A 12,212-nucleotide genomic window follows, 5' to 3' on the forward strand; every position below is an offset into this window, starting at 1 on the left:
TGATGGTTCTTAAGCTTGAAAATTGAAAAATTAAAAATACGTAAAAAATACGTTATTTTCGTTTTGAGAGCCTATTTGATGATATTTAAGCTTGAAAGTGACCAAAACTATTATTTTTTCTTAAATTTTTATTTTGTGAATTTTAATTTCAAATTTGACTTAAAGAAAAAATTACAAAAATTTATTTAATGTTAACAACCAACGTTTCGATAAGCATTAAAAATTTTTAATTTTAAATATTATCAATTTTAAATAATAAATTATAAATTCAATCGAGGTACAGTACAGTTAAATTTCAGCGATTTTTAGATTCAGTAGATGTTTATCATTAATATGGAGTTTGAAATTTCTTTTAGTAGTAAACGATTTGTTTTGTGATCTTAAATAAAGGTTATGTGAGATCTTGCGAGATGTTTCTTCAATTCATTTTCTGACTTAAAATTCATTAAACATGAGTTCAGATGGCAACTAAACGGTTTCTTTTCATGTAATTTTAGATGTCTTCGAAAGTTACACATATTTCTAAAATTTCTTCCACATTTTTCACATTTGGCAACGATAATTTTTTCATGAACTCCTTTTATGTGAACATTCAAATCATGTTTACTTGAAAAATTTTTATCACAAATTGAGCATTTGTAAAGTTCTTCCTTCAAGTGCTTGAACGCCAGGTGATCTCGGAGTTTTTGTGCGATGTTAAATTGTTTTTTGCAAACGATGCATTTAAATTTGTAATTTCCTTCGTGGATGGTACGAACGTGTCTTTCCATTGAGTCAGTTCTAAGCACTTTGTCACAAATCTCACATTTAGACCTCTTTTGTATCTGTGATCCGACAAAAATGTTAAGGTGAATTCGTTTTATGTGTTTGCAGAGGATAAATTTCGTCGAAAAATCTTTTCCACAAAGATCACATTTAAATCTTCCTTCGTGTGTCTTATGGTGTGTCCGAAAGGATTTGGCATTAAAGTAAACTTTTGAACAAAATTCACATTTAAACGGCTTTGGATTTTTACGAATTTCTTCCAGATGTTCCTTGCACTGATCAACGGCGATCGGAAGACCGAATTCCTCAAACGCTTTAAGGCATTTTTCGGTAAATTCAATAGAATCCAGCTCCAAACGATTTGTGTAAACGACTTTCAAGACTTGTTCAAAGACTTTCGGATCAATGTGAGGCAACGTAATTAACTCTTCCTTTTCATTTTTCGAAAATAATTCCCGAAATTTCGGTGAGGCAGCCATTAAGATCAACCGATGAGCCTTAAACACCCGATAATTCTCTATAATTCCACCAATTACGAAGTTGACATCGGAAAAATCACCCGATTTCAAGAGTTCTGTGCAAAATTCATGCCCAAATTGGGTTTCTTTCAACTCAAATAAATGTTTTTTGTGATTCTGAGCCATTTTCCGCTATTTTTGAAAGATAACCCTTTCCATTTCGTTCAAATGTAACCCACAGATAATTTTGTGTTCGTCGAAAATCAGTACTTCATTAAGATTCCTTTTCGTCGGAAGACAGTATCTCTTTCGCGCGATAAAAAAAAAGCCAGGGAAATAATCGAATTAAAATTTTACTGTGAAAATCGGGAAAAACTGAACGTTGCACCAAGTGAAACAGTTGCGGGAACATCACATCCGAGTGCAGGATTGGAGATACAGTGAATTTTACGTGACGCGGAACGTAAATTAGCGAAAAATGCAAAACAAGGCGATCGAAGCTACTGCTGCTGCTGCAGGCTCCAACAACAACAACAAAGAGGAGGAACTCTTTAACACACACAAGGAGCTGTGCGAGGCTTTGAACATGGACGAAGCAACGAAGGAAAAATCCTGGCAGTCTTACAGATCCATCAGCTACAATTACATGCTAAACGTAAGTCGAAATTCAATTTTTGCTTGTTTTTTGGTTATCTCATACAAAAATTGCTTATTTTTCGCAGGGAAATCCGCATCATTGGTTGTGCTGCTCGATTTTTGTCGCGTGTCGACAATCGCTGACGAAAACTGTGGGCGACCAGAGCTCCGTGCTCGAAGGGAATTGCGTGTCTCTTACGCGATTGTTGCGTATTTGCAATATTTCGTAAGTTTTGCACAACATTTTTCACTTTTTAAACATTTAATAACGTCACTTTTCGCAGCATCTACGAATTTTTCCAGAAAATTAAGCAATGGATGGAAATGGCGTCGATCCCCAAGAGTTTCCGCACCAAAATTGAAAAGCTGGAACGCGGATTTGCCGTTTCTGTGTTGCTCTACCGGAAGTTTTCGCCCATTTTCGAGGACTTATTCAACTGTAGCAAAGGCGAAGACAAGGGAAAAAGCAACAAAAAGTCAAAACCGCTGCCTTGTTCGCCCTCCAAGCTGTACGAGCTGGCATGGTGCTTGTTTGTGTCTGCCAAGGGCGAGTATCCGGATCATGCTTGCGACTTGGTCACGTCTTTTCACATGTTGCTGTGCTGTTGTGATCTCATTTATGCCAATGTCATTAACGAAAAACGCACCGATTTGATAAATCCCAAGTTTGCGGGCGTTCCCGCCAAATGGGGCACCGAAAATTTCGACTTGGACAACATCAAGACGCCGCATTGCATCATCGAGGACTTGTGCCAGCTGTGCGAAGGCACTGCCGTGGATGCGCATCACACGAAACGCTACATCTGGAAGCCCGTCATCGAGAAAATGTTCACAAACAACATTTTAAAGGGCAATCCGGAGACCTTTTTGGATCTCATTACGCCCGGAAATTTCGAGTTCAACCTAAAATCGCTCAATAATGTCTACGAAACGTACGTTTTGAGTTGCGGCGAGGTCGACGAACGAATTTTCCTGAAACACACGCAATTCGGATCGCGAAATTTTGGCGCAAATGGCACCGCGGCGACCGTTGAAGACGAAACAATTCAATCGTTGGTCCCGCCAACGCCGCTTACGGGCAGAAATCATCTTCGGGGACGAGATCCTGTGGCGCCGCTTGCTATTGCGCACGATAATGTGAGTAAATTACGTACCGTTTTCGCGAATTCGCCGTCAGAACCGCAAGGGCTCAAAGATTTGTTGGCAAAAACGGAAAATCCGAGCGAATTATCGATGCAATTGAAAAATCGTCTTGCCAGCATGAGTGGCGTCTTCAACAATCATATCCCATCGACAGATCGCTGGTCCTTGGTTGAAGCCTTGTATTATCATCTCTTGACGAACATCCTGGAAGGCGAAGTAAAAATCCGTCCCGAATTAAATTTGCAAGTTTTACTGCGGGAGGATTCGTTGCATCGCACACTCATCGTTTGTTGCGTCGAAATTGTCGTTTATTCGTTTAATCCGCAACGACGCTTCCCCGACGTCTTGAAATGGTACAACATGCATCCCTTCAACTTTTATCGCATCATCGAGATGGTGGTTTTGAATCATCAGGACGCCCTCACGCGAGACATCATCAAACACTTGAACGTCGTCGAAGAACAAACCCTCGAATCGTTCGCATGGGAAGCCAATTCGCCGCTTTGGGATAAAATTGCCTCCATTGGACAACCGTTGCCGCTGTGTCAAGACGTCGATAAGCCAAAAATCTTCGTGAGCAGCGATTTGGCAGGCATTACGCCGCACAATCCGCATTTTAATCGCAAAGTCGATAAATCCGACTTGGAATTTCTCGCTTCGCCGAGCGGCGTGAAGAAGCAACTCTTCATGGAGGACAAAGATGTGCCTAAAACGCCCGTGCGTGAGGTGTCTGTCAAAGCTGTCATCACAAATAGCCAGGAATCGGGTAACGGAGATGCCACAACGCCCGCCTCTAGTCAAGAAGAGACAAAAGACCCGAATTATCATCTGCTTGCCAGCGCGAAAAAGACAAATCCGGCACGTTCGCTTGCACTGTTCTTCCGAAAATTCTATAAAGTGGCGTCAGTTCGCATGCTCGCTCTCTGCAAAGGTCTCGAATTGAACGACGCCGACTTGCTGAAGAAAATTTGGACCGTTTTCGAGCACTGTATCGTCGAGCAAACGGACTTGATGAAGGACCGGCATCTCGATCAGATGATCATGTGTGCTATTTATGTGATATTCCGCGTGACACAAATCACGCAGAAGAACTTTAAGGACATCATGTCGCAATATCGCAATCAACCGCAATGGGCAAGTCACATTTACCGCAGTGTACTTATCGAGAAACGGAAGGAAGGCGACAAAGGAGGAGATTCAAGTGAGTTTTTAATGAATTTCAACCGAAAATTGATGAAAAATAACGAAATTTTGCATTTTCAGAAGTGCCTGAGAAACGAAAGGAACGCTATGAGCCCGGAGATTTGGCGGGAACATCCCAAAACTACGAAGACGAAGAACGCGGTGATATCATAATGTTCTACAACAAAGTTTATGTCAAAAAAATGCAAACTTTTGCAATGAAATTCGCTGATACAGCATCTCAGGTACGATTTTTAGCTTAAATTTCTTTAAAAATCACCAAAAACTCACCAAAATCCTTTATTTTCCATTACAGGGCAGCCTTTTACTCTCCCCGCTGCCTCATAACCCAAACCAGAACATGTCGCCACGCAAAGTTTCCGATCAATTTCATATCTACGTTCAACCGTTGAGCAAAAATTTACTGTTGAAAAGTCCCGGCAAGGTTAATTGCATCACGCATGAGTTCCCGGGAAGTCCCATCAAGGATTCACCTTCAAAAGTAAGTCATAAATTTAAATTTTTACAACGGAAATTTATTTTTTTTTCATCTCCCAACAGGGCCTTGTGGAGATAAATCGCATCGTAAATCAACAACGGTCCACGAAACGACCAATTTTGGCAACGGAAGAGTCCTCTGCCGACGAACATGCCTTCGGAAAAATCCCGAAAATCCCAAGAAAATTGGAAAATTTGATCTCAGACCGGGACAGAAGTCAGGGACCGAAGAAACAATAAATCTACGACTCCCGATTCCCTTTTATTTAATTTTTTTTTTGTTAAAAATTTTTAATTTTACCCCTTTTTACTGCTGCAAAAACTCTTTTCAATGCGATAAAAGATGACTTTTATCAAACCATTTTAGTATTTTTACGAAAAAAATTACTCAAAAAAATTATTAAAAAAAAATAATATAATCAAACGTAGAAAGTTCCATCCGTGGAGCAATAGAAGTTAATTCATAAGCAAATTAAGCACATTTCTTTCTCAATTTTTTTTTTTTGCCCCAGGCAATTTGTTTAACATTATAATATATATGTTTACTATTATTATCCGTATTGTGATTCCAATTATTTTTTAGTCTAGAAATAAAAAAAAACACAAATTTCGAAAAAAATAAAATCACCTTTAATTAATAATAATAATTTATCTCTCTCAACGTGCGTGTTAACAATTAGTGCAAAACTTAACATTTTTTTCGGATTTTTTAAACCAGACTAAAGCCTTGAGTTTGCTGGATAGCTTGTTGCAGTTTGTATTTCAGACGTTCCTTCGTTTTGTAACGCGGCAAATCAAGCAAGTTGAAGCAGGTGTGGGCGACTGGGAGGCATTTGTCATCGTTGGTTGGTTGAATGAATATCTGAAAAACAAAAATTTTTCTTACAATTTAAGGTCTTTAAAATTCATTTTAGTTTATTTGTGGCAAAAAAAAAATAAAATAAAATTAATAGTTTGCCCTAAAATAATTTTTTTTAGATTTTTAATAAATTTTCTGAAAAATTTTTTTAATTTATGATATTTTTTTCTACTAAAATTATTATTTTGACATGAATTTTCCGCTATAAAAATATTTTTTACAAAGTTTCAAAGCTAAATTTTTGAAAAAAAAAAAATTAAATTAAATTAAAAATTTAAAATTTTTCGTCTTTTTTATATTTTAAAATAAATTTTAAATTTCAATTTTTTTTTTATTTTTTTTTTTAAATTTTAATTTTACATTTTTTTAAGTTTTGACCTTTTTTATGACAATTTTTAATTTTATAAATAAGGAATGAATTATCATGTACTTTACGTGCACTACATGCAATTCATGTTGCACTGATAATAGGTAATCTCGAAAATCTCATAAAATAAATTGAATGATAATTTTAAACTCAGTTTCTTTTCAGATTTCGCAACAAAATGAAGCTTAAAGTCATTATTCTCGCTTTTATTATTTCAACTTGTTCGGGAGATTCAATTAAATCTCATAGCTGCGCAAAAAAATATTTTGGAGATACTTGTGTTTTTTCTGGCATAAACTTAACTTTGTCCGATTATGAATGGCAACCAATGGCAGATGATCCGGATTCAGTTTTAAAAATTGATTTTTTATCAAGTTTAGTTCCAATTGTGTACGATAATATTTGCAAATCTTTTCCGAAATTGGAATATTTAGACATGAGGTTCATAAAAATTGAACAAATAGCGGAAGATGCTTTTCATAACTGCACAAATTTAAAGACTTTGTATTTAAATAATAATCGTATCAAAAAAATTCACCCAAATACCTTCAAGGGATTGACAAAATTGGAAATTCTTTGGCTTCACTATAATAAATTGAGAGAAATTGATGATAATTTGTTCGAAGATTTGCAAAACTTAAAGCTCTTGCATTTATCCGGAAATGACATAATCAATTTTGCACCAGAAATTTTACAAAATAATAAAAATTTGGAAAATATCTTGTTGGATTCGAATGACTTGCCGAATATAGATGTTGAAAAAATTGTGAAATTTTGTCCAAAACTCACAAAATTGGTTTGGAACGACAATCAAGTATCTTGTTCCCGAGCTGAAGAAGCAAAAACTTTTTTGAAATCCAAAAATATTCGGTTCGCTTTTCCAATTGACTACAAAAATCGGAATTATACATTAGGAAAATTCGATGATGTCGAGTGCGTTCCAGATGATACATGGAATACGTTATTCTCGAAATCAGATAAAATTGAAAAAAATTGATGAAAAAGTTCTAGAAGTCGATTTGTTGAGTGGTATTCAGAAGAAACTTGAAACGATTTGAGACGAGCATGATAGATTCAAGCTTAAAATGGCGTCAAAGGAAAAAAAATAAAAAAAAAATAAATGAAAATATGGAAACTGTGATCTGTTTTGAAACGGATAAAGTTAATAAAAAATTAAAAAAAATATGTAGTCGATTAAAAAAAATAATATTTAAAAGCACATATTTTGGCCGCTCCAAATAAAAAATAAAATCTGATGCCCCATTTTAAAACTCGAAATCCAATGGAGCAAAATAAAAAAAAAGTTAAAAATTACCGTTAAATATATAAATTTTAATAATTTTTCAAGAAATTTAAAAAAATTTTTTTAAATTTAAAAAATGTTTCTTAATTTTTGTTTTGAAAATCATATTTTAACATAAATTTTCATCTCTAAAAATATTTTTCATAAAATTATTGAATTTACTTTTCAAAATTTTTTGTCAATCATTTTTTTTATTTTTTTTTCTATAATTTTTAATCTAAAATATTCTGAAATCTATTTTAAATTAGCAGTAGATGGTTAAAAAAAAACATCAAAAATATTATTTTACGCTCAAAAATTGTTTAAATTTTGTTATTTTGTATGAAAAAGTATTTTAAAACTATAAAATATTGTTGCTCCTAATTTAAAAAATCTCTTAAGAAAAAAAAACATTTTTGCACTTTTTTCTTACCTTGATGGCTTTCATGCCCATAATGGGAATCCTATCACTTCCCGTAAGAAAGAGCAAAAATTTCTTCTTCTCCTCCAACGGCAACTCATGAAAGACTTCCCAAAACCAACGAACGGGCTCATCTCCGCTCGAATATCCGTTTTTGTACTCTGCCTCTCGTTCCAACACGTGCCAATCGTAATCTTCGTTCCCGATAACGACCTCCATGAGTTCATGGGCACGGAAAAGTTCGAGTATTCGACCTCCACAGACCTTCATAAAGCCTTGGTAGAAACCTTTGAAATGCGATTCGACGGATTTATTGAGGATAAAGTCGACGTACAAGTCGACAAATTCTCGTCTAAAAAGAAAATTAAAAAAAAAAATATTTTTTTCCTTGAAAAATTGATTAAAAATGGAATTTCTTACTTATTTTCCTGCGTCACGTAAATACTATCGCCGCCCGGTTTGAGTTCAAAGGTCTTTGTCTCGCCAAAAACCTCGCGACTAACTTCGAATGTCAAGCTGAAAACGTCTTTCAAGTCACTTTCCTCGTAATCCAGGATGCTTTGTAGCGAATTTCCCAAAACGGGCGACAAATCCTTCAGATCTGACAACTCGACGGGTTCCTTGAGCAATTTTTTGTACAACGCAACGGGGAATGGCAGGTCAATTATTGTGTAATTATAGATGGCGAGTCCGCATAAAATGCCAATTAGCGTGTACATTCCTTCGCCTTCGAACGAGTCCTCGGAGAACCAAATGTACCGACTGTCCTCGTAATACTTGAACATCCCATATTTCAAGTCAAGAATTTCTTTTAGGAGCAACATGAAGAATTCTTTTCGCACGCCGCCCGCATCTTCAGCCTCTTCTCCTGCGAATTTGATCTTTAATGGCTTCTTCAGGTCTGTCGCTTGGTACAAAGCGAGTTCACGGATCGTATCGTCGACGATATTTTCTCGCGTTACATTCAGCACGATGTACTGCAGAGCACTTGTGGGCGCGAAACTGCGCGTAAACATGCTAAGTAAGCCTTGATTGGCTGCCGATTGCATCGCGTTGTACATCTGGATGGATTGATCGGTCTGCAAAAGGATCGTTTTCGCCGCCGCATCAAAGAGGAACGGATAATTGCACAGATAAAAGTTGTGAATGTCGTTGTTCATGATCCAATTGACATATTCGTGCTTCACATCGACATTATCGCTGAGATCCTGCAAGTGAAAGTGTTCATAAGGCACTTTTTCCGTGCGATTATATGACTTGTGGTTCGTCAAATACAGCAGCGCCAACATATCCAGGGCGATTTTCAGCTCCGGATCGTATTGCACCAAATATTTATCCTCGCTCGTCTTGTTTGGCTTCTTCATAAACTGGTTATTGAGGATGTACGTGACGACACTTTTGTAGTTTTCGACTAGACGTTCGTAGTAATCGCGACTTTGGGCGCACCACCATGCCGACACGATTTTCTTTGGGATGGCGTTGAGGCGATGCACCGCCGTACTGAAGGGAACATGCAATTTTTGGTAGTTTTTGCAGTTGATAAATTCGTGATAAAGTGGCAGCAGCAGGAAAATGCGGATTGTTTCGACATCCGGAGGCGATGCCACCAAAGACCCAATGAGATCTGTCGTAATTGACTCCCAAATGAGATTTTTCACACTTTCGTTCTCCGTTTTTTGGATATCCTCAAAGGCCTCGGTTGCCACAGCCATATCCACGCCCGGCATTTTCGAGGTACAACAAAAATGTTTGTCATTCGCCAGTAAAAAGGATCCGTTCAAACAAGCTTGATTCCTGAAAATTATTTCGATCGTCGAAAGTAACTCCAAATCGACTTGCGTGTCAATTGGCAACGCTTTCAGAGTTTTTGTCAATTCTGTCGTCAAAATACAAACTTGTGTACGCGCGTCATGCACCCGAAAATCGTCAGCTTCATCGACGTCGTTCATTTCAACGGCTTTCACGCACGATCGATCTCCGCCGCTGAAAATATGTTTCACCATAAACACATCGGGCACAACCACAAAAGCTGTCGACGAGTTTTCAATCAGTTTGGGGGGCGATGCGTTCGCTACATTCGACCACGGACCGATGACAATGTGCGGTGTCGAGTAATTTTTCGTCAATTTGTTCCCAAGTTGGCCCGAACCGCCAATGCCGAAGGCATAAATGCGTCCTCGCACAAAAACGAGGGTATGTCGTCGCCCGCAAGCGATTTGTGTCACTGTACTGCCCATCAATTCCATCACCATGCGCGGTAAAATCTCGTTACTGAAGTTTCCGTGCCCCAGTTGACCGAATGTACCAAGTCCGCATGTGAAAACGCCGCCATCTCGCGTTAGAAACACACTGAAATCGTCTCCAGCTGCGATGTAACAAACGCCGATGCTGCGTAAAGTCTTCAGCTGGGTCGGAAATTGACGAGAAACGGTGTCGTTGAGACCAAGTTGGCCGAAAAGATTTTTGCCGAAACCGAAAACGGCGCCGGATTTTGTCACGGCGAAGGAATGATTGGCGCCACAGCAAATAAAGGCAATGGGAACTCCTTGGAGGGATTTAATAAGTGTCGGTTTGGAGACTTTTTCACTTGTCATGCCTAATCCGAGTTGTCCGTAGCCATTTGCACCCCATGCGTACAAATCGCCGCCTAAAAATTAACGTTTTTGATCATTATTTCGCTCAAAATGCGAAAAAAATTGATAAAAATTACTATTTGTCAAAGCCAATGAGTGAAATTGCCCGCAAGAAACTTGAATCACGTGCTTCGTGGCAAGACTTCTGATAATTTTTGGTGTCACAATATCGTTTTCCGTGTCATATCCGAGTTGTGAGAGCTCATTGGAGCCCCAACTGAACACCTGTCCCCATTCGTTGATCGCCAACGAGTGTTTCGCGCCTGCAGCTACTGCCGTAATCGGGTAATCCTTCAATGCCGAGATGATATCTGCAACGAAAAACGACCAAAAATCAATATTTTATCACGTTGACATGCAAAGAGGGGGGAAATAAACGCAAAAAAGGATGAGTTCATGCACGTAACACAAGGAAAAAATGGAAATTCGGTGAAAATGGTCAGCACATACGAACGATTGACGTACGCGGTCTTTTTTTGGAAAATTCAAAGCCGAGATTTCCGTGATCGTTGCTCCCGCATGCAAACAACTGGCCATCCTCGAGCAGGAAAAGTGTGTGATTAAGTCCCAGCGCTGCTTGTTTCAAACGTGCTGCCTCTTCCCATTGCATGTTGCGAGGCACGAGAATCTACGAGAAATAATTTTTTCAGTATGTTTTCAAGGAAAATTATCAAAAAAGGCAAACCTGCTCGTCTTCAATGCCACCGAGCCCCAATTCGCCATTTTCGGTGCTTCCCCAGCAGTAAACAGCCATTTTTGTTGTTTTTCTGTCTGAAATGCAAATTTTTTACGGTTTATTTTTGCGTCTTTGTCAATCCACATTGAAATTATGAAATGGAACAATCGAGAATTTTTCTGTGGTTTTTGTTTTAAAAATAACTTCGGGAGCAATGTTTCGTCGTAAATGCGAAAATTTGCAAGAGACACAGACGGAACGCATTTGCAAAAATGTGAAAAGTCATCAAAAATGCATTTTCCACTTTCACTTTCGTTTGGGTTTCATTTCAAAAATTTTCCTCAAGGTTTGTTTATGTATTGACGAGAAATCGATCAAAGTACTGATTAAATTAATGTTTGACCCAATTTCTTACTTTACAATTTTGCGATTGATGAAAATTCGTGTGGAATATAAAATAAACACATTTTCCAATTGAATTAACTAAAAATGGAGGTCTTTTTTGGTGAAAAATTTGGAAAAATTTGCAGACTTTTCGAATAATTCGGATCTTTGTTTTGACACTTTTGATAAAACGTATTAACGTAAAGTGAAGGAATGAGCCAATCACGTGGGGAATTTCAATGGAGTGGATTGTGAATGGGTAATGTTAGGTAAGGTCGTGATATCAGCGAATCAGAGTGAAGTAATGAACGGTGCTTCGAGAAGCGAAAATATTTATTTAAGATTTTTTTTTTTATTTTTTTTTTTTTACAGAAGAAGCAATAATATTTTAATCCAAAATGCAACAAAATAATAATTTAAAAGTCAAAGAAGAAATCCGAAAGAGAACCGCAGATTCAGATTTTGAAGAAAAAAACAAAAAAAGCTAAAAAAAATTATTACGAGCTCGAAGAAAAGCTCGAGGAATCTAGATTTTATACAAAAATGTAAGATTTTGAAACTTCTTTCATTTAATTAATGGATTCTTTAACGAGAAATAACAAAAAAGGAAACCGGGTTCAATTCCATATTTCGTGTTTTGTTATTTCTCGTAAAAAAATTAATAAGGCCGCTCCAAATTTATTTCGAACTTTTTGTCCCAAAAACTTTTTTTTTTAAATGGGGGGGGGGCAAAATAAAAAAAAAAATTTGAAATACTTTTTCATACAAAATGACAAAATTTTAACAGTTTTTTGTCATTAATCAATATTTTAGTTGATTTTGTGGTATCTACATTGAGATTTAATAATTTAAAATTTATCTCAGAGTATTTCAAGTTAAAAATTTAAACAAAAAAAATTCGTAAAAAT

General features: G+C 37.0%; 2 protein-coding genes across 4 annotated transcripts; one reads left to right on the plus strand and one right to left on the minus strand.

Moving 5' to 3' along the window:
- The first annotated feature begins 1,547 nt into the window (after positions 1 to 1,547).
- Positions 1,548 to 5,244, plus strand: LOC134832878 (retinoblastoma-like protein 2). Its single transcript, XM_063847081.1, has 6 exons — positions 1,548 to 1,878; positions 1,946 to 2,085; positions 2,144 to 4,203; positions 4,266 to 4,429; positions 4,501 to 4,686; positions 4,746 to 5,244. The coding sequence occupies exons 1-6, from the start codon at positions 1,702 to 1,704 to the stop codon at positions 4,920 to 4,922; spliced, it is 2,904 nt and encodes a 967-aa protein (XP_063703151.1). The 5' UTR covers positions 1,548 to 1,701; the 3' UTR covers positions 4,923 to 5,244.
- Positions 5,245 to 5,291: 47 nt separating this feature from the next.
- Positions 5,292 to 11,473, minus strand: LOC134832877 (probable E3 ubiquitin-protein ligase HERC4). Of its 3 annotated transcripts, none has more exons than XM_063847080.1 (7): positions 11,336 to 11,473; positions 10,930 to 11,015; positions 10,710 to 10,872; positions 10,322 to 10,555; positions 8,032 to 10,258; positions 7,624 to 7,963; positions 5,292 to 5,544 (listed from the first exon to the last, which is right to left on the minus strand). In XM_063847080.1, exons 2-7 carry the CDS (start codon positions 10,996 to 10,998, stop codon positions 5,392 to 5,394), a joined length of 3,186 nt encoding a protein of 1,061 aa, XP_063703150.1. In that variant the 5' UTR covers positions 10,999 to 11,015; positions 11,336 to 11,473; the 3' UTR covers positions 5,292 to 5,391. The 3 variants fall into 3 exon arrangements, with proteins under 3 accessions (XP_063703150.1, XP_063703148.1, XP_063703149.1); XM_063847078.1 differs by having other exon boundaries at positions 10,695 to 10,872; XM_063847079.1 differs by lacking the exon at positions 11,336 to 11,473 and having other exon boundaries at positions 10,695 to 10,872; positions 10,930 to 11,219.
- Between the last annotated feature and the right edge of the window lie 739 nt (positions 11,474 to 12,212).

This window comes from Culicoides brevitarsis, chromosome 2, assembly GCF_036172545.1.
Source record: "Culicoides brevitarsis isolate CSIRO-B50_1 chromosome 2, AGI_CSIRO_Cbre_v1, whole genome shotgun sequence".
NCBI classification, from domain to species: domain Eukaryota; kingdom Metazoa; phylum Arthropoda; class Insecta; order Diptera; family Ceratopogonidae; genus Culicoides; species Culicoides brevitarsis.

Excerpts from the sequence above, each read along its gene's own strand:
- LOC134832878 (XM_063847081.1), top strand. The coding sequence starts at position 1,702 with ATGCAAAACAAGGCGATCGAAGCTACTGCTGCTGCTGCAGGCTCCAAC. Across the intron at positions 1,879-1,945 it reads GCTACAATTACATGCTAAAC|GGAAATCCGCATCATTGGTT; the intron begins GTAAGTCGAAAT and ends TATTTTTCGCAG. Across the intron at positions 2,086-2,143 it reads TTGCGTATTTGCAATATTTC|CATCTACGAATTTTTCCAGA; the intron begins GTAAGTTTTGCA and ends CACTTTTCGCAG.
- LOC134832877 (XM_063847078.1), bottom strand. The coding sequence starts at position 10,998 with ATGGCTGTTTACTGCTGGGGAAGCACCGAAAATGGCGAATTGGGGCTC. Across the intron at positions 10,556-10,694 it reads ACCGCGTACGTCAATCGTTC|ATATCATCTCGGCATTGAAG; the intron begins GTATGTGCTGAC and ends TTTTCGTTGCAG. Across the intron at positions 10,259-10,321 it reads CTCATTGGCTTTGACAAATA|GCGGCGATTTGTACGCATGG; the intron begins GTAATTTTTATC and ends GTTAATTTTTAG.